The sequence below is a fragment of the Barbus barbus genome (genome assembly GCF_936440315.1).
Source record: "Barbus barbus genome assembly, chromosome: 6".
Classification (NCBI taxonomy): Eukaryota; Metazoa; Chordata; class Actinopteri; order Cypriniformes; family Cyprinidae; genus Barbus; species Barbus barbus.
In genome coordinates, this window is record NC_136734.1 from 7,423,659 (window position 1) to 7,445,043 (window position 21,385).

General features: G+C 38.0%; 1 protein-coding gene across 1 annotated transcript in view; it reads right to left on the reverse strand.

The window, feature by feature from the left end:
• Positions 1-12,829: 12,829 nt before the first annotated feature.
• LOC306870611 (pappalysin-1-like) overlaps positions 12,830-21,385 on the reverse strand; it is a gene marked incomplete at both ends in the record, with an annotated part of 124,818 nt that continues 116,262 nt past the window's right edge. Inside the window, one exon of the mRNA XM_079417988.1 lies at positions 12,830-12,934. Coding sequence (XP_079274114.1) covers positions 12,830-12,934 — 105 coding nt within the window. The remainder of the gene's footprint in view (positions 12,935-21,385) is intronic.

A 21,385-nucleotide genomic window follows, 5' to 3' on the forward strand; every position in this document is an offset into this window, starting at 1 on the left:
AGTTAGGAAACTCCTGTTATACTACATCTCTGGCAATTTCTATATTATAGAATGCTGTTGTGCTCATCACACACCTGTTGCAAAACTGTAAGATGCTAAGCATTTACAAAAGTAAGTCAAAATAAGTTGGGGTTAGGGTTATAGGGCTTAGGGTAATTCTTGGTCTGCAATATTGTCTATATATTTCCCTATCGGTAAGCCCCTCCCCTCAAACGCAGAATAGCCAATGGCAGCCAAGTATCAGTAGCACGGGGAGCGTAACTCGGACATCTTTAGGTTCAGCGCCATAGAGAAACATTGGAAGATCCGAAGCTCACATCGATTTTAAGGGGTTTATGATTAAAAAATAGAAAAACGATGTGTCTGGGGTACTTGTAACACTGATTCCAGGTATCCTGAGAGCATAGGCAATATATGTTATTCTATTTCCTAAACCCAAACAGAACAGCGCAAAATGTCCCTAAGCATTCAACCCCAATCCCAATGAAGATGAAAACGTTAATTTTCTTGTTGTCATACTCTCATTAAGTTACAATTTTCATCTGCTCAAGCAGAACATTAATGTCATCTTGCATTTCAGCAAGGTATCTTTGGCTAAAACTAGCTAACGTTAAAGTTAGGGAGTCCGTGCTAACGTACAAACCTAAATAGCGAACTGTTCTCGCGTCTTGTACAGTATAGGGCAAAACACATAAACGAACGTCTACATTTCACTGTCTCTTCATATTAAACTGGTTAAATGTATATTAATATAAGCTTACCCTGCAGTACATGAACAATGTTGATCCGGAATTTTTTCATCTGCAGTCGTGACTGCCACAATATGAGGCTTCTCCTGCTTGCATTGTGATCTGTAAACCCTCAGATCCAAATTAATACCCACAACATTTATTTTAAAAACTTTTATACATTTCCTCCAAAACATGGTGGTCCTTCTGTGTCCAAAATGTATCAAAAAGATATAGGGACAAGGTTTTCACTGACAGCTGTCATTGTAAGACAGTTAGCAACTCCTTTTGTTTGTCCGAGTTTGCAACTGTAACTAAGGGGGCGGGGCTTACCGATAGGTCAATTGTTAGTTCTCCATGGATTTTTGGTCTGAGTACAGTACTTGGGGAAAACAATAGTGCTGAAGGAACTCTGAAACCAAATGGACTCAGCATACATAGCGTTGTGTTTCTCCTGAATTCCTCACACTAATCCATTTGACTTATATTGAACAAAAGTAACTTAGCATGCAAAATATAATGCTGAATATTAGTCCCCCATATTCATGTAGTGGAATTACTATTCAGTTATGAGCAAGCATGGGACAGGAAAACTTTATGGTTTTAGTTAACACTGCAACCTCTTTCTTTGTACAAACCTCACAAGTTTGTGGCTGGGAGATCCACATCCATCAAAGAGGCCAACGTGAGACTCTTAAATTCAGTAACTAGATGCGAAGAGGCATTCGGTTTAAGAACTGTCACAGCAATGAGGTAAGCAGTGTTGTGATTTTTCAGATTACTTTAGCATGTTCCTCCCAAACCTTTGATGGGAACTCTATTTGTTTCATGATTTCATTTCAGTATGCCTCCAGTATTATGTACTGTTCTAAACTTAATTTGAAGCAGTCTTTGTCCATTAACTTCTGTTGCAGCATCAATGCAAATGTGGATTTAATTTTGCATCCTGTTTGTCTTTGCAATAAATGTTGAGTAATCTCATAAATTGAAAACCTTAAACTTTCACAAGATTAATGTAGATTAAAAAATCCTACCTTTTAGAACACATTGACATTCAGGGATTTTCTAACATAAAAGGGTTATTTTGCTAAAGCCAATGTTGACATTTGAAATCACCAAAACAAACACGCCCCTACCCCAAAAGGGTCTCGCCCCTATTTTGATAGATCTGCCCCACATATACGTAGCCTACGCAACCCAGGCAACAATTAGTTCTGTGAAACATAAGCAGCTTTTCCATCGAAATTACCTGGAACAATATGGCCCAGGAACTTTTTTTTCCCCCAGACATGTTGCTGTCTGTGTTTCCATCACGGTCTAAACTACCGAGAAGATTAGGCAAATAGTCTGGTGACTTAAGATTAGGTCTGTGCATGTTTCTCAATACCAAGTACGCAAATTTCGGACTTGCATCCTCGGTAGTTCGGACTTCACGAGTTAGACAACCGGTAATTCTGCAAAGAGCAGCGTACTTGATAACTTCAGTCAGTTCGCCTTGGCTGCTGCAATCTTCTTCACTGTATTTACAGACGAAATATATCAAACACCACTGCCTCTTTTTGTTTTCATTTAAACATATTAATAGCCGCAGAAATGTAGTTCAGGGAACGTACATTGCAATGAAACAAAATATTATATTAAACATTGCCTGTTTTCATTTTAACATATTAATAGAAAAATAGAATAAAGACCAACGATTACCTGTGAGATTTATCCAAAACGAAGTATATCTTATGTTTAACCACTACAGAGACATCAGAGCCAGCGGCAAATGTCAGAAGGACTAGCTCCTCTGTTCGATGAGCACTGAGCGCCCGGTGATCGAGTGGAGCTCACGTCTCCGAAATCGAGAAGCGTCTCGCTGCAGCCTACAAGATCCAGGGGGCGTGGTTGGATCCACATCCAACTCCTCCCACCTGCCTATACATAAACCTACCCATCTCCACCCCCTGATCCCTAAACCCACCCCTAAACCTACCAATCTCCACCCCCTAGATGTGGATCCAACCACGCCCCCTGGATGTTGTGGACTGCAGCGAGCCCTACTTGCCGAAATCGGCAAAGCACATTTTTAAATAGACGCTGTTTTTATAAATAAACCGCAGATTTGAGTTTTAAACAACTACATTCTCACCTGAAATACACGTGTCCAGTGTAGGCAGGCTTTAGCTGTTGCGTTGCGCCGCATCTGGTGTAGACACGGTGTTACTCACCTATCGGGAAGAAACAAAGCAACCTCGGCTTTCGATCGCAGACCTTCTGCTCCTTGAGTTCTCTCCAGCGCTGGAAAGCTGATCCGATATTTACACGGGTCCTACTTCTTGCCTTATCATTCCGCAGACGTTTTCCTCTTTTGTTTTTTATACGCCATCTCTATCTTTCTGAGACGCTCGGCTCGGCTGTTCACTGAATGCTCTCTCCTCCATATCATGAGTAGACACGCCCCTTTCTGCTGATTGGCTACAAGTTTGTTTTGGTACTCGGTCCCGACGCAGTTTTCTAAAACGTTTTTGAAAAATCATTTACCCTGCCCTTAATAGAATAAACACACACACACATACATACATGTGTGTATATATATATAGTTTGTTTCTCATTATGAAGCATCTGGGGGACCATAACAATGATATCAGTGTTCCTGATTGGAGTTATTTCTGTTGTGGATTAAAAAATTGTATCACATATAGCTGGTAATTTATATTCAATCAAGTAAATGAGAAAAATCAAGTATATACTTGATTAGTGATGGGCTGGTTAGCCCTTATCTAAAGGAATCGATCACGTTGGAAGTCTAAAGGAGTCAGTTTTAGGCTAAAAGCATCAGTGTGGCTTCTCTCACTGAACAACACTTAGATCGTGGTTCAGTGAGAGCCCTCTCTCCACCAGCCATCCATTGTGCATTACACTGGTTCCATATATTGTATATTGTACCTCTTCTTGCAGGTGTTGACTGTTGAGTCCACAAGAAGGTGGCCCCATGTTGTTTGCTTGGGCTGAACAGAGGACCCTAGAATCCCAACCCTGGGCAAGGTCTTCCTCTCTTTTCTAAATCGTATCATAGGGGACAATGTTGGATCACTCTTAATCTGGCCTCTCACAGTCCCTTATGGCGCTTTTCCACTGCATGGTACAGCACGGTATGGTTCAGTACAGCTCACTTTTGGGGGATTTTCCACTGGGAACAGTACCTGGTACCTGGTACTTTTTTTAGTTCCACCTCGGCCGAGTTTCCAAGCGAGCTGTACCATTACCAAAACATGATGTATAAACTCTGCTGATCACTGATTGGCTGGAGAAAATCGTCAGTGCCTGCGTCATTGAACTTTCGGCACGAGACCCGCTAGATTTAAATCAGCACAGCCAGCAAAGGATCAAATGCAACTGTTTTGAATGGGCGCACCTTTTTTAACAACCAAAAGTTTCGTTGTCTGTTGAGGAAGTACAGATGATCCTCTCATTGATAGCTGAGGAGCGGATCCAGCAAGAGTGTGATGGAGCGACGCGGAATTAAAACGTTTTTCAGGAGTCATGGCAGTAGAGGCGGCGCAACAATAATGACACGTGAATAATCCCACCCACTCTAAAGCGGTACTAAACAGCAGTGGAAACGCAAACCGAGCCGAACTGAGCCGTGCCGTTCTGAACCATGTCGAGCCGAGTAGTACCACGCAGTGGAAAAGCGCCATTAGTAGAGTGTTTCTAAACTCTGTTCCTGGAGGCACGGCAGCAATACAGCTTTTTTTTTTTTTTTACTTTTCCTTATCAAACACCCCTGAATCAACTCATCAGCTCATTAGTAGAGACTCGAAAACATGAAATAGATGGGTCAGATTGGGGAGAGATCCAAAATGTGTACTGTTGTTGTACCTCTAGGAGCAGAGTTGGGACACGCTGCTTAGTAGTTCAGTCTTTTAAGCAATTTGCTTAGGGATCTCCTACTACAGTGGTGTCCAAACTTGGTCCTGGAGGGCCACCGTCCTTCAGAGTTTAGCTCCAGCTTGCCCCAACATACTTTCTTGGAAGTTTCTAGCATGCCCAGTAAGACCTTGATTAGCTGGTCCAGGTGCGTTTAATTGGGGTTGATGCTAAACTCTACAGGACAGTGGCCCTCCAGGACAGAGTTTGGAGACGTCGCAGAGGCACTAAAACCCTCCACTTTGTTACGATGGTACTCCAAGGAGGGTTTGGATATTCATGGATATTATTTAGAAATAATTTCAGGATGCATTAAAGGAATGGATGGTACCCAGTTTGAGAGCTATTTGTGGAAGATTCTGACCTTCAGCATTTATTATGCTAAGTAAGACCTGCTAATTACATTACTTTTTTACGGAAAGTAGTGTGTTTCATTACTTTTGAGTTACTTTTTAAATATGAGCAGGGCTTGATTGTTTTTAATACAAGAAGTTCTAATTATAGCAAATGTAAAAGCCCCTTCACACCAAAAAGTGTAATGAATAAACCTCAGGCTGAAGGAAAAGTAAATTCACGCCTGTAAAGTAGAACGCAGGAGAAGAAGGTTCAATGCTCTTCAGCAATAAAAAAACAATGAAGCACAATTGTTAGTTTAACTAAAGTCATTTTTGCTTATTAGTATGGTTGAACTGGATCATCAAAGGTCAGCAGCAAATACATTGGTTAATAAAATGGGATTAGATACATTTGTGTTAACATATTTAATTATTGCAGGTTTGCGTCATATTCTGAGTTTGCATTTCATTGTTTTAATTCATTTTGATGAATAGTACATTTTTTTTTTTTTTTATATATTTTCTTGTAAATTAAAATGTAATGCGTTACTTTACTAGTTACTTGGAAAAAAGTAATATTACGAAACTCGCGTTACTTGTAATGCGTTACCTCCAACGCTGCACAAGAGTCTGTTATAGTAAAGGAGGGCCATTAATAAGCATCGAGTTGATGTGGCTTTCAACTAGTACTGAAGAGAGATGCAGTCATATACAGATGACATACAAGCAATTACTTCGCCTGTAAGTAATTTTGGATGAAGAAAAAAAAAGCTAAATGAATAAATGCTCACAAGGATGTGGGAATGCACTGGATTGCTGTTGTTCCATTAGAGACAAAACCTGATGAAACCTGAATTTATTATATCAGTATCCACCACAAAAACTGAATCCAAACCCAAAATGCTGGAATGGTCAAAAAGTAGACGACACCCCGGTGCTTTATTTATACACACAAAATGGAAAAATAATGTTACTCCTTCAGCATTTTATTTTATGTATTTTTTTTTTAATTGATACATCAGGTATGCTATAATCTAAAGCACCAAAGTATACAAACAACAGTAAAACTATGCAACTACGCAAAAGAAAAATGCAAGATTCAATTTGTTAACATTAGTACATTATACAACAATGTTTATTAATCTAGGATAATGTTAATTAATAAATATAGTACTATTCATTGCTAATTCTTGTTGGTTCATAATACTAATTTATACTACTGTAAATGTTAAAAATGTATTAGTATACATAGAAATTAATATAAACCTAGATTAATATATTCTGTTAAACTATGAATGATTTGTTTTCATGTTAGCTATTGCATTGTGAACTAATGTTAAATTAATGAAATCTTACTGTAAAGTTTTACCAAGAAAGACAAGCATGTCACAGAATATATGTAAGGAAATTTGGCATGTGCCAAAAAATGCATCTCTTTTCTTGAATCGAGAGATCAGATGGACCGACTGACCAGTTGAAACAGTGAATAAATTCAAAACTACATTTCTGCTGGAAGGAAGACATCAACTCTATACACTTGAGGAATCCCCTCAACTGGAAACAGTTATATATTATACGTATGAATCAAGCGGAGGTCAGAATTTTGCTTAGAATTTATTAGCAATGTGAAGAGCAGACATGGCCAGCATCACCAAACACAAATGGGTTTTAATAACAGGCACAAAGATGTCCGTTTCAAGAGAATTTAGAACACTGAATCAAATTAAAGGACACTTTAAATCCAACTCTTGATGCTGATGTAACTGCAATGCTGATGACCATGGTGAATTTCTCAAATAACTTTCATAAACATATTGTGTTTAATGAAACTCTTTAAATATACAAGGCATTTTACTGGTACACGTTTTCACATCACTATTTACAACCGGCCAAGACATTCATATTAACCTGTAATAAAGCTCTTGATACAATTCCGTTACATTTGTCCACCATCTGACCAACATTTCAAATAAATATAATTTGACTTTGAGGACTCCCAATAGTGAGCACTAGTCAGGGAAGAAACTCTGACTCATCGAACACTGATGTTTTGCTGTGCCCGTCCATATTTTGACACCTGGACAAATATATTGGTAGGCCAAAAACAGCAATGTGTTTTCTTCACCTGTCCAATGCTGATGCATGTGAGCTCTGAATTTCATGGATTTTAAGACACATTCAAAATGTTTGGTACAAACTGGGAAGAAGTTTATGAATTTCATTTTTAAAACTGTGATTTCTCCTATTGCAAGATCACATTCTCCTCTCGTGGGGACTGCCATAGAATGAACGCACGGTATTAACAAACAATTACATACATATATTACATTATTATAACATTTAGTTACAATCATGTCCCAACTGCATTAATGGCAGTGTTCCCATGGCATGGAAAACTGTGAGGTGTGACTTAATGACATTCTGTCATTGAATGGCAATTTATATAGAGAGAGATATAGAGATATTTGGATTTGTTCTTCAACTGGAGCAATGGATAAAATAATAAACAGAAAATAAAAATAATATAAGAGCCCCAATAATCAAATTTTACACTTATAAGACCATTGTACAAATAACTTACATAAACAATAAAAAATATAACTTACAAAAGTATAACACTCTCAATAAATAGTTCTACTATGTACACTATTATATGTTGCTAATAGACGCAAATCACTAACATACGAAAATATGGAAGCAGCAAACATTACAGGCATGAGGTACAGCAAGAAATCCTATGGTGCTTACAGTAGTGTGTCAAACAGCTCAATGGCAACTTCATTTAACAAGCCAACAAACACTCTTCAGACCTGTATGCTTCGAGGGATTACTGATGTCTAAAATAAAGCAAAAAGGTTGAGTATTTGGCGCAATTGCACTCAGAACTGGTTCTGGCGTTTTGGATTGCTGATTTGCACATAGTGATGGAGAAACATATAATAAGTCTGAGAAGAGTGATTCAAAAAGGAAACATTAGGCAGTTAACCGGTACATTTCTGCAGCATTGCAGAAATCAAACAAACAAAAAAGCATTGGCTGACAGGCCTGCCAATCACAAAGCCTGTCAGGAAATTGGCAAGTTACTTGATGTTCGTGCTAAATTGGCGAAATGGTTGCTGATCAGTTTTGCTGTCCATCTTGGCAATAAATGCTGACTAATGTTATCTTGAGTACAGTTACATAATTTCAGGTAATAGTAACTTAATACACTTGTTCTCCCAAGAATATATAGCAAACAAAATCTTTATACATTATTATTATTATTATTAGAATTCTTGTACTCTCGTGCTTCATATAGTTTTTTTTTCTTTTTCTCCCTTTGAGTGTTATAGTTCCTTCATAATAATAATAATAATACATCCTTCAATCTAACTCACAAGATTGCTAATTAATAACTAAAAAAATCAACAACAGCCGAACAAACATACATATATACATACATATAATGACCCATTTAAAGTCTTAATTTTCACACTTTCTGGAACATAAATATTAAAGCCAGTTTTCCATGATCCCTAAGGTTTGTTCAGACAGGGCATGTCAATCCAATAACATGTTTCCACATGTCACACTGCTCTGCTGTTCATGACTAAACCAGACGTGAAGCAAGTGGAACCACAATAATCATCAGTAATCACAGAGGCATATGATAATATCATACAGTAAAAGGAAAACCAAACATTACTAATTTCACCACAAACACATATTCCCTCCCAAATTGTCCTGCCTCACAATAGCAGCGATTTTAGAAGTTTTAACTTTCGTTTGACGGGCTACCGAAAAAAGTGCAGCAACTGAGGTCATTAATACAAATACTGGTACATAAGATTATTTTTTAGTCCTTTTTTTTAATTGTATCCTTTCTTCAGAAATATAAATGACTGTACTTGTGACACTACAAGCACAATTAAAAGAAAATTTTGACTTCGGCATCTGATCATGAAGTCTTTATGCCACATACATGAGGACTCAACACTAAATAAAAGAAAGAAAACAAAAAACACACGATATGGTTGTCTGAGTTTCTTCCAGATGTTGTTTCTTTTTTTCCTTAATCATGAATGGCATAGTTACTACACTTTAACTACCATATATCTACAATTGCACAAAGTGATGCCCATTATTAAATCATCAGGCAAAATAATCTTTAATGCTTTAGCATGTTTCCCATGCCAATAAAACAGCTGATGTTCAAGGAGCCATTTTCCTTAGCCTTAGCCCGATCGCACTAAATTCAAGGAGAAGAAGACAAACCTTATCTGAAATGTTTTGGGAACCATTTTTCTGCATAAGCGGGAATTTTTGCACCTTTTTTCAAGGAACAGCCAATATAAGGGGACATCACTATAGACCAAGGGCGTTAAATTCAGCTCTTCCAAAAGCGATTAACTACAATCCTGATTAAACACACCTGAACCAGTCAGTCAAGGTCTTTAGGCAGGTGTTTTGGAATAGGGCTGCAACTACAGTCTTCAGGATGATGGCACTCCAGAAGCAGGTTTGACACACCTGATACAGAGAGTCAAACCTGGAGATTCAGACATTAGTGAGAAACTAGTTAAAACATTTTTAAGGCCATAAGGGGAAGAGGTTTGCTTGACGAAGTTCACAGTTGGTAGCCAAATATTTCACAAAAGAACAAACAAATTAAACATATTTAGAGGCTGCTTATGTTCAATTTTGTATGCATTAAAGGAATAGTTCCCCCCAAATTGAAAATTTGCTGAAATGTTATTCACCCTTAGGCCATGCATATGGGTTTGTGTCTTCATCGAAACAGACTTGGAGAAATATAGCATTCCATCATTTGCTCACCAATGGATCCTCTGCAGTGAATGGGTGCCGTCAGAATGAGAGTCCAAAGAGCTGATAAAAACATCACAATAATCCACATGACAGTCCAACAATTACCATCTTGTGATGGTAAAAAGCTGCGTGCTTGTAAACAAATCCATCATTAAGACGTTTTAACTTTCTACCATTGCTTCTGGTTAAAACAAGTCCATAATCCATAAATGGCTGCCTGTATCAGTCCATTAATCACAATAGTGCTTCCTCCAGTGAAAAGTCCATCACCTGTTGTGATGGGAAAATACACCCACATTTTAATGTTGTTTTGGACTTTTTCAGTTGTAAACAGTGCTTAATCTGTGCACATTTCTCACCTTATTCAGACCAGATGATTTTTGTATTTGTTTTTTTTTTTTAGCAAAGACATATGTTTTATATTTTAGATGAAACCAACGGTTTGAAGTCAAAAACGTCTTAATAATGAGTTGTTATTCACTACACAAATGTTATTTGATGGACTGGAGTGGTGTGGTTTACTTGTGGATTGTTGTGATGTTTTTATCTGCTGTTTGGCTCTCATTCTGGAGGCACCCATTCAGTGCAGAGCAGTGCCGTATCTACCATTGAGGACACCGAGGTCATGTCCTCGGTATTCTTTCGCGGAATTTCAAATTAGTCAATCCAGCAGTGATGATCAATGCCAAACACAGAACCCGGTCCGTGTCCGAATCCATATATGTCGTCTGTATTTTCTCCCAATTAAATTCACATTCTCCGTCTAATCTCTCAGGTGAAATCTCCGCCTCTATCTGTCTTTGCAGGCAGCGGCACTTGACGTCACGTTACCTAGGCTACAGATTCAGAGAGGCGGGAAAGCCGTATGTTTTTTCACGTAAGCTCAGTACATCGATCGTAGTGTGGTCTTGAGCGAAATGCAGACATGAAGAGGAACTTGCATCAAACTAAATTAAGTTTTAAAAAGCCAACAACAGAAGGGCAGGGAAAGAGTAGGAGAGAAGGTGAGCCTGTGTGTGTCAGTGGCAGACTGTTCAGCACTGTCAAGCGCTAAGTTTCATTTGTCATTAGAATCCACTGATCTATAATAGAGAACTGGATAGCTCATGACGTCATAAAAGTGAAGCCACCGCACCGGGGGGGGGGGGGGGGGGGTTAGAAAAAATGACCTCGGTATTTGAAAAATCCTGGCTATGGCCCTGGTGCAGAGGATCCACTGGTAAGCAAGTGATGGAATGCTACATTTCTTCCAATCTGATGAAGAAACAAACTCATCTACATCTTGGATGGCCTGAGGGTGAGTAAATTGTCAGCACATTTTCATTTTTCGCTAAACTATCCCAGTAATAATCATTAAAGTGATTTTCATTTTCTCTCTTTTTCTCTCTGATTTTGAAATCTGATTACGATTTTGCATATATAAAGCAATTCCGATGAAGCTTTTCTTATTTGTTTTTGGCAAAAACACATACAAGTGGTTAAAAAGTTGGCACATGTGCAGAAAGTTCCCTTTGAAATATTTTTGACTGGCAGAAGATTCACTGAGATTAAAAAGAGTGTAAGTGTCTCCATTTGTCCTCATCATTCATATTACATAATCATGGTCAATTTAATAATGCAAAGCACTGCAGAAGTACCACAGCAGTAGTCCATAGTACTCATGCAGTCTTCTGAAGCTGATGGGTTTGTGTGAGGAACAGACCAAAGGTTAATCTTTTTTTAGTTGCTGGAAATTTTCCCCTCCATCAGAGCTCACAAATACCTTCCATGTTTGCGGTCAGACTGAAATATGCCACCTTTGGACGTCACACTACGCTTTGATGTCATTGGTTCTCATGTGTGTTGAAACCAGAGAGTGGAGAATGACATGCGAGATCTGCAGCAGACGGAAAGAGTTTCTGTGAATATTCACTTTAATTTCATCTCTTCATCACACAAGACCTGTATGGCTTCAGAAGACTCATATGGAATACTTTCTTTTTTTTAACTGAACTGTCATTTATTTTGGAAATGGGGTGCTTATTTTATGGGGGAAAAAATTTAGGACGAGTACTGTAAATGGTAGAATCTTCAGATTTTGGGTGAATAAGCATTTACATTAACTAAAAGGTTTATGACAATGCATACATTGCTACATTCAGGAATTTGTGTCTATTTTGCATTCGGACCAGACGAGTTCCAATTCAGCACTGGCCTGGAGCTGTAGTGGGAGGTCTTCGGTCATGGATGTTTATATTGATCAGAGGTAAGTATTAAGGCAGACTGATGACACACTAAATCGTGGCCTGCATATTCCTGTTGTCTGTTGTTTGACTAATTAGCAGCAATCATAGCAGCAACAACAGCAGCCATGCTAAAGAAACCAATTAATTCTCACCGTATTTATGCACGGATCTATCGGTGTGCATTTTAAAGAAACCTCGATTCGCAATTATTTCATAACAGAGCATTAATAGTGTGCGACGAAACCTGCAGCTCTTCCCCATTGCACATTTATATTTGATAGATTTGTATCATTTCAGGAACATTAAAATAATCACTGATTAGTCTTTAAAAACAACCCACGATCATGCGATTGCTGTCCAGCTAACCGTACGCTCCTTGTTTTGGGACCCAGTCTGCTTCTGTAGGGACACACGACACGGGTGAGGGCAGAAATGCCATGCATCACCTTCCTCCTTCGACTGAGGTCACATCCAAGACAAACTAAAACAAATAAAGTCCCCTAAATGATTTTGAGAGTGTGTTTCTTCTTTTTCTGACTTTGGTCTAATAAGTATGTTCCCTTTAGATTACTTGCTTTAATTTTTTAAAGGGGTTGTGAGTGATCTACAGATGGCATACACAAACCAGCTTTGGTCCTTTGTGGGGTCTTGACATTGGGATCCTTTTCCAAACATAGTGTAAGAGATAACAGGTAGACTCAGACTTGGAAATGGAAATGATGAACAGCTATAAGAGGAGAGGTACAATTGTGAAGCAGCAGCATTTCTGGGAAGAAGATCTCATCCTGTCCCAGTCTGCGCACCGGCTTGGTGGAGCGTGTTAACCAAGTGAGTGCAAGTGCTCTCCCTTTCGGTTCTCCAAGGCGTTGGGGTCCCGGCAAGCGCACTCTCTTCGAATGTCACAAGACATGGGGAACGGAATCACCTTGAAGGAGAAAAGAAGCACATGTTAAAACATACAAACCAAAAGGTTCAGAGTAGACTCTTAAAATAAAGATGCCAGAAGGGGTTTTCACAGTGATGCCATTGAAACAGGGGTGTCCAGTTTCTTGAAGGCCACTGACTTGCTCTGAGTTCAGCTTCAACCCTAATTAAAAACACATGAATCAGCTAATTAAGGCCTTCAGACTTACTAGAATCTTCCTGGCAAGTGTGTTGGAGCTGGTTGAAGCTAAACTGGTTGAAGCTAAACTAATGCAGCATACTGGCTCTCCAGACACCCGTTTCATAAAACAACCATTTTTAGTTCCCCAAAGAACTGTCCAATGAACATTTCTTAATAGAATGATGCTATTTTTTCTTCATGTGAAGAGCATTTTAATAATCTGAAGAACTTTTTTACACTATTTGTGGGATGGAAAGGTTCATGGATGTTATAGGCTCTGGAACTATCCATGCCAACAAATCTCCTTTATTTTTAAGAGTGTAATGACAGCTTGCATCATTGGTCAAGACGTCTGGACTTGGCACTGACTTGAAAAATTGATGAGCCCCTTGGAGGGATTGAAAATAGAATTTGAATGTTGTTTGGCATTTGACGTCACAATTGAATGTTGGCAGTGCGTCACTGACACCAGCTGCTGCATTGCGGCCTCCCTCGGGACAGGCCTCAGCTGCTTTTCTGGATAAAATGCATCTCCAGTCGCTCAAAACTAGGACCATATGTGCAGTTCACATTTGCGCATTCACGGAACCATTTGTCTTAGCCTCAGCGGCTGAACAGACTGATTTGTTCATGACATGAATTCATATGCAAATTTATCTTGGTGCACAACAAAGTGGACTTTCTAATTCATAGCATCGATTATGGAGTAATATCCTGCCTTTTTGTACCTAAAAACAGATGAGGGTTTGAGTCAAGGCCAAAGTGGAGGCACTTCAGTATGAAATCTGGCTGAAATCAGGTTGATTCCCTTGAACATTGCAGACATTTTTCACGTTCATAATGCGAGTAGGCAATTAAACTTTAAACAGTTTAAAATATAAACAGAATATTGTGATTAAGTTAATGTGATTAGGCTTATAATTAGAGTAACGATAATTGCAGTAAGGTACGTTGCAGAAGTACTGCTATAATACAAATTATCTTAAACCTTCTTTTAATGAAAAACAGTCCACCACAGCGTACAAAATAATTGCCCTGGCTAGATGAACACTGAAACTAATATTGCAATAATATTTAATTAAACTGCGGTCATCTTCACTACATTCGACACCTGGAAAATGGTGCTGTTTGCATTTTTATGAAACAAAAGAGCGAGTCTGTAGTGTGATACGAGATACTTAAAACTATCAGCGGTTTCAGTTACCTGGAGGAGTGGACTGATATACAATTTTTAATTGGACGACAGTGAATATTAGAATATTGTAATCAGAAATAAATTATTCCAGAGAGCTGCATAATGTACTATTTTAAATCAGAGACAACATCTACATTTTAGGCATGTTACTCAATTAAAATAACTAAATAAATGAACAAACAAAAACAACTGATACAGTGGTTTAATCATATAATTTAATTAATATTAAGAAGAGTTTTTTTTGTCTTGTTTTTTTAGAAAAATAAATAAATAATAACATCTCTAAAGCAAGACAGATTTACTTAATCTTTAAACTAGTATCCAGATCATACAACTACTTTTCAAAGAATATGTCTTGGATTAAATTTAGGCACAAAATCTGTTATTAATTTAGTATTATTTACATACTCTCATAATATCAATTCATATTTTTAATAAGCTTTTTTTATATTTTCAGTTGTATTTTAACTAATTAGTTTACTTTTTGTTTCAATAATGTTATGCTTCTGTATTTTTATATTCCTATATACCTTTCATTCATTCATTTATATATTTATGTACTTTACATTTATTTCAGCTTGTTCAAAAGGCAGCATTTCTCTTTTAAAGTATGCAGTTTTCATCTAATATTTATATTTTATTCATTTATAATGATTTCATTATTAATGGCAACAAACCTAGGCTTATTCTCCCACACAGTTTGCGCTTCTAAAACAAATGTAAGGATATTTAGATATGTTGCTTGCTGGCTGATGAAGAAGAAACTTTTTGTAGTGTGAGAGTGCAGTTCTCCAGAAGGAAATAACGTATTACGGAGTAATTAAAACATTGAGCAACACTAAGTTTTTCCAGAGCCACTTACCTGTGAAGCTTTTACAAGCATGAACCGGACACATTTCAAAACCAGCCGTCATTGCCCTGCATGGCATTTCCTGTCCAACCTTATGCCTTCCCTCTCGTCTGAACACATTAATATTTCTGGCTTTTGCTAACCTTGCTGAAAAAAAAAAAAGATCTCCCTACGGTGGTTTACTGACCAGGCTGTTTTTTCCATCCTGACCAGCTAACAAGTGCCCCCTCTAAAACCATCAAACAGACCAACCTAACCAGCTCTTTAAGACTGGGGTGGCAACTAAGCCTGCTTGTTTTCAGCAGGCAATTGTTATCGACCTCCCCATGAAGGTGCACACTTCCATGTTTTCCTCTAGTACAGTTCTTGTTTGAAAGACTGGTAAATTTTCACAGTTCAAGTTCTTGCACATCTCCTTATCTCACCATCGGACTAAGATGTGGGTGGCAAATTTGACATGGTTTCCTCTGCCCTTGACCCTTAGGGTGGCCAAACCAGCTGCCACATCTGGGGCCCATCGATGGTGGCTGGGAATGTCAGCATGGGGCAGAGGCCAGTCCAGAACACACACACACACTTTCCCTGACAGACCATGTACGTCACAGCACACGACCCCCCAGCTCTGCAGAGTGCATGCATGTATCAGATTGCAGTTGAAGGGAAATAGTATCAGGGGGCTGGGGGTCGGGGCATAGTGCTTCAAAACTCAACACAGCATACTGTTTGAGAAGTTGTTTTAAGATTATTTCTCTATAAAATTGGAAACAAGAGTTTCATTTGGTTTGCACTACAAACTCAAGTTGAGTACACTCAAAGACTTCACATATATTCACAAAGTAATTTCTAGCAATGGTAGAAACAATATTTACAACATTAAGAGCCATATTTACTAAACAGGGCAAATTAGCGTGAGCGCACAATCCCATAAAAGCACCGATGGGGTAGGAAAGTTCTGTGCTTGACCTACTGTCAGTGCACACATTACATAAGACAGACACAGCCAGATAATTTCCAAGATGACCAACACAATCTACCAAGAGCAGCACAAATTAATGTCGGGTTTAAGACATGCTTTTTTGGGTGGTAAAAAAAATGGCACAGTTACCAGTAAATTGACTACTGCAAACCTTATGAGATCATGTTGCATTTCACTTAAATACTCTTCTCCCATACGTTTTGCACCTGAAAGGGACAATCCTACAAATGCATATGCAATAATGTCAGCCACAAAAAAAATAACTGTGTCCATGCTTTTTCAGCACTAATATTTCACTGTGTGTCTTTAGTACATCTTGACAGTAGTTTTTTTTTTAATACCAAAATAGAGTTTTAGTTGGCCCTGTATATACCTAAAATCACTGCAAATTCTAAATTACAACAATTTACAAATCCCATCAGCTAAATGCTTTAGACTCACAGGTTTTCAAACCTGCATAAATGTAAACAATATCACAGTGTAATGTCCCAGGTCTGGTCCTCTCTAGCCTTTCAATGGTTGCCAGGTCTGCAAAACAAAACCATCCCAATTACTTATTAAATCCAGTCTAAAACTAGCCCAATCACGTGTTTACCGCAACTGAAATTGTTTCAGAGAGATAGCTTTAACCCACAGCAACAGTGTAAAAATAGCCCAATTCCACACTAAAACTGCTGACTTGGCAACACTGACTGTCATTACTCCTCCTTTTATTCTTCTGAAGCTCCTCCATGTGACTCCACACCGGTACTGTATATAACTTGACTGCATGTAAATGGTTGTATATATGGGTTGTGTCAATTTAAAAAGAAAATAAAAGGGCTCACTCGGTACTTTCTTGGGCAATACACTGTAGAACAGTGGTTTTCAAACGTTTGAAAACCACTGTTCTACAATGTATTACCCAAGAAAGTACTGAGCGATATAAAGTAATGACATGGACTTGAGTTAAGGTTAGGTTTCAGTCATTACCTAGTTATTACCTAGTTATTGCTATTACTGCAGTGATGACATAGTATGTACATTTACAAAAAACTAAACAAAGTGCTACCATATTAAGCAGCAGTCTTTTAAATATGAATAGTCATGTTTATAAAATGCTGCTTTCTCTACTTTTCAGATCATTCTTATGCCCCTGCAATTAACTGATCAGTGGCCACATATTCTTTATTAATGTTATAATTAAGTTGCTGCATACCTTGTAAAATAGACTTTAGTAATAAAAATAGTTTATTCTGATTATTAATATTGCATGCTTTCCTTCAGCCCAAACTGCATTCGTGTGCTCAGGCCATTAAACCTGTGGAAAGTGGAGTCATGGGAGGCACAGCCTTCAGTCTCAGCCTCGATAAGGGAAACCTTGTTGTGAAAGTCTCGAAAAACTCTCTCGCCCTCATTTTTTGCTGCAGAAACAGCAATCTTGCCCCAATCTTGCACGGTTGGCACTTCATTGCTATTTTTCCCTAAAACAGCCAAGATTAAAGAAAATAATTTGGAAAACTGAAAAGCTCATTTGGAGATGTGGTTTCATAGCCATAAACTTTTGCAGGGCAAAACCAACATGCGTTGATAATTACGTCTTATAAAAACGTAAGAGAAACACATTTGCTACTGCCACAATTGCGGGTCGGCCCCCGGAGGAGTTCCCCCCTTCCATTTATTACCTTGGCACGGTATTGGGCGTTGAGAATGCTAACAAGAGCCTACTGAATTCGAGTTGTCCCTCAGATTTCTTAAAAGGCCACTGAGACTCTGAATTTCGTGGTTTGATTATTTTAATGACACTGGTTGTTTAAATGTAAGGGGTGTATTTTAAATGTAAGGGATGTATTTTACATACAGAAGGGTCTAAAGACTCCAATGAACATCTGGAATCTGCTCATTTAAACCTAGAGATCAACAGAAAACTTTAGGACTTGGAAAAAAAAAGAATGTGAAGATTTTAATAAACCAAACCATTTATACAATACGAGTCAATTTGTAAAAAAAAATAAACATTTGAAACTTTCTAAAAAATTCTAATGGGTTACACTTCTAAATTCTAGACTTCATGTATTCAGTTTAAAAACTGAACAGTAAACATAGTAATATACAAACGGCAAGGTCAATGGCTTCATAGCTTTTTAGTCTTGTTAGGTTGTTTAAGGTCATTTGTTCAATAAAAGGTTTAGTTCTATTTTGTGATCCAAAACAATTTCTTTCAAATTAGACTATAAAACTGCAGGCCCTTTCTACTTATTCTCATTAAAGCTTTAAACAGAATATTGCGGAAGAAAAACAACATACTGTATCCATATTTACCTAGTCGTTCTGAATTTTTCTTCTCGTCAAATACAATAAGTATGCTAACATTTCCTTAACAGTTCTTGACTTTTTGAAGTCACTAGCATTTGCAACTTCTAGATCTGAAGCGACGCGTAACTGATGGTCCAAAAACAAATGGCTGTAGGGACTTTTTTTGTTTGTTTTATGGAGAAGAATTAGATTTCTACACCTGTGTACACATGATTTAACAATCACAGTTAAGTGTCTAGTGTTTGCGGATAAAAGGAAACTATATTGCACTGCATATCACAACAACAGCCAAAAAAAGCATGACAAGCTATGTGCCAAAGTTTGATTGCTATGGGATTTGTTGAAATCTCTAACCCTCCATATGATCAAAAGTCATCAGTGAGGTTAAACTGATCAGCTAACCAGTTTAGCCTTTCTACATCACTAAACTTGTGAGCTTAAAACTGACTAAATCCTCTGCCAGAAAGGAATTTCTTGTAAAGAAAACCAAAGGATCTCTCTTTCTTTGCCCTAATATGCCCACTGGCCTCTTTCCTCATGCCAACAGCTTGTAGTGATTAGTAAAGCATCCTGCGGTGACCTGAGATGCAGTTTGACTCGCACCTTCAAAGTCCCTGACAGGAATAATACACAGCCAGTCATCCAGAACGTCTTAATATGCAAACATTTCAGAGAACATGACGAGAGCCGGGATAAAGCGAGCACGACAGGGTGCGATAAGGAAGGGAAACAAACACACCAGCAGCAGGGAAGTGCCTTGGTTTCCTTTGCCTTGGGGTCATCATGGCTAACTAGAGGATCACCCAAAGAGGGACTGACCTCACTGCAGGCATTGCTGACAACAAGAACATGACCAAGTGTCTTGCTGAGTCAACGATAACACATAAGATAAAATAATTGTTCTGAATTTGTCTTTTTTTAAATGTCCTTTTGTATGTTTATGTTGTGTGTGCGTTCACTGCTGTGTTTGTGCACTTTGGATGGGTTAAATGCAGAGCACAAATTCTGAGTATGGGTCACTATACTTGGCCACGTCACTTTCACTTAAATAAAAATTTAGATTTGGGATTTTGAATTGATTCATGGCATAATTAACTACAGCCATATATATTTTTGAACCAATGGGTTTGAAATGATATAAGTTTGACCATGTTAGTACAGTTTCGTAGTGATGCCAAGTCTGATTCATTTCAACTGTTTCTTTCGGACAGTTAGATTCAATGAACCGGTTTAAAAAAAAAAAAATCAGTTCCTTATATCAAACAATGATATGACATTTATTTTTTAGTATCATATCAATGAAATGTTCAAATAAAGTTATTTGTGTAAATGCTTATAGCTGATTATTGCCATTCATTCACTTAAGTTAATGATATCTGTGGATACGGTTTAATTCGCTGATCTTTCATGACAGATACGACTGATAAATATTGAGTAGTCTACATGGCTATGGTTCAGTTTGAGTCAGATATGACTGAAAAGCTGACTTTTAACTTTGCATTTCAACTCTCTGACTGCCTACAACGAATATCATCAAGTTAAGCTGAGCCTAAATTACAACAACTTTAGCCTAAATATTCATAATATTTTTGTTTTTAATGAAAGAAAAAGAAAAAGAAAAAGAAAAGAAAAAAAGAAAATGTGAATTTATATTTTTGTCTGAAACAAAGCTAAAGTCAGTGAAGCAAAGCAAGGCAACATTTGTATCCACTTTGAAGAAACAGGACCAAGCAAAGCAAAATGCAAACTAATGTATTTTCAGGCACAAGAGGATCCATATTCAATTTTAGACAGCACCTACAAGAAAAAAAAAAAAAAAAAAACACCCAACTTACTCAAGCAAGGCAACCCAATCCAGATAACTCACTCCCAGTCTATGGTGACACTGCTGGGACTGCAGCCTCAGTCCAACCTATACCCAGATCTGTAGCACGGACAAATGTGCAAAGCAGCTAACAACAGTCTCCGACTCTGTCAAACAGAGCAAAATGGATGAAAAGCTTGTAAAAAATGATTGCTCTTGATTTGCAACCCTTCTCCATTGTTAAGGACTTACTGATGATAAAATTATTGCATGTTTATCTGATAATGCAAGCAATATTAAAGCTGCAGTTCAGAAGGTGCCCACACTATAAACCTGATTGTGAGGGAGGGTTTAAAACACATTCAGGAGTTGTGGCAAAGGTAAAAACTATTGTTACACACTTTCACAGGAGCACTACTGCACTAGGAGCAACTCAGGGACAGATGGGCCTTGAAGAGTTTAAGCTCAACAGGATGCAGTAACAAGATGGAACTATACCTTTTACATGCTGCAGTTTGGCAGCAAAAAGATGCCATTATTGCCACACTTGCCCTTGTCAGCGCCAGCTTGCTAATGCTGAACCCTGATGAGTGGGAGATTGTGAACAATACCTGCAAAATACTAAAGCCTTTTGAAAAGGTTACAGCTCAGTGCAGAAATGTTTGTGTATTTTAAAATAATATAAGATTTGCATTATTTATTATTATTATTAATCTGATTCATGAGCTATTGTAATCATTATCTGTCAAAGAAAAATATAACAGTTCTTCTAAATACAATAAGACTATATGCAATTTATGTATGGTTGTGTTTGCTTCTAAACGTCAGGTATGTGGCAGCATCTAAAGCCATTCTAATTGCAAGGGGACTGCAGAAAGAATTTAATTCTTATGCTTGTTGGCATCCTGTTTGACTCAAGGTTTAAGCAGAATGGCTTTCACGATCTAGCAGCAGCAGATGAGGCCTGCAAGAATATTACTGCAGCTTCACCACTCAATGCTAACAGCCAGGTGAATGAACCTCATGCTGAGAGTACTAGGCTTACTATTACCTCTTCATAGCAACATTCTGTCTGGGGCAGCTTTGATGAGAGGGTAACTAATTCATTCACTGTCAGGAATGACACATCAGAAGCAATGGCAGGAATAAGG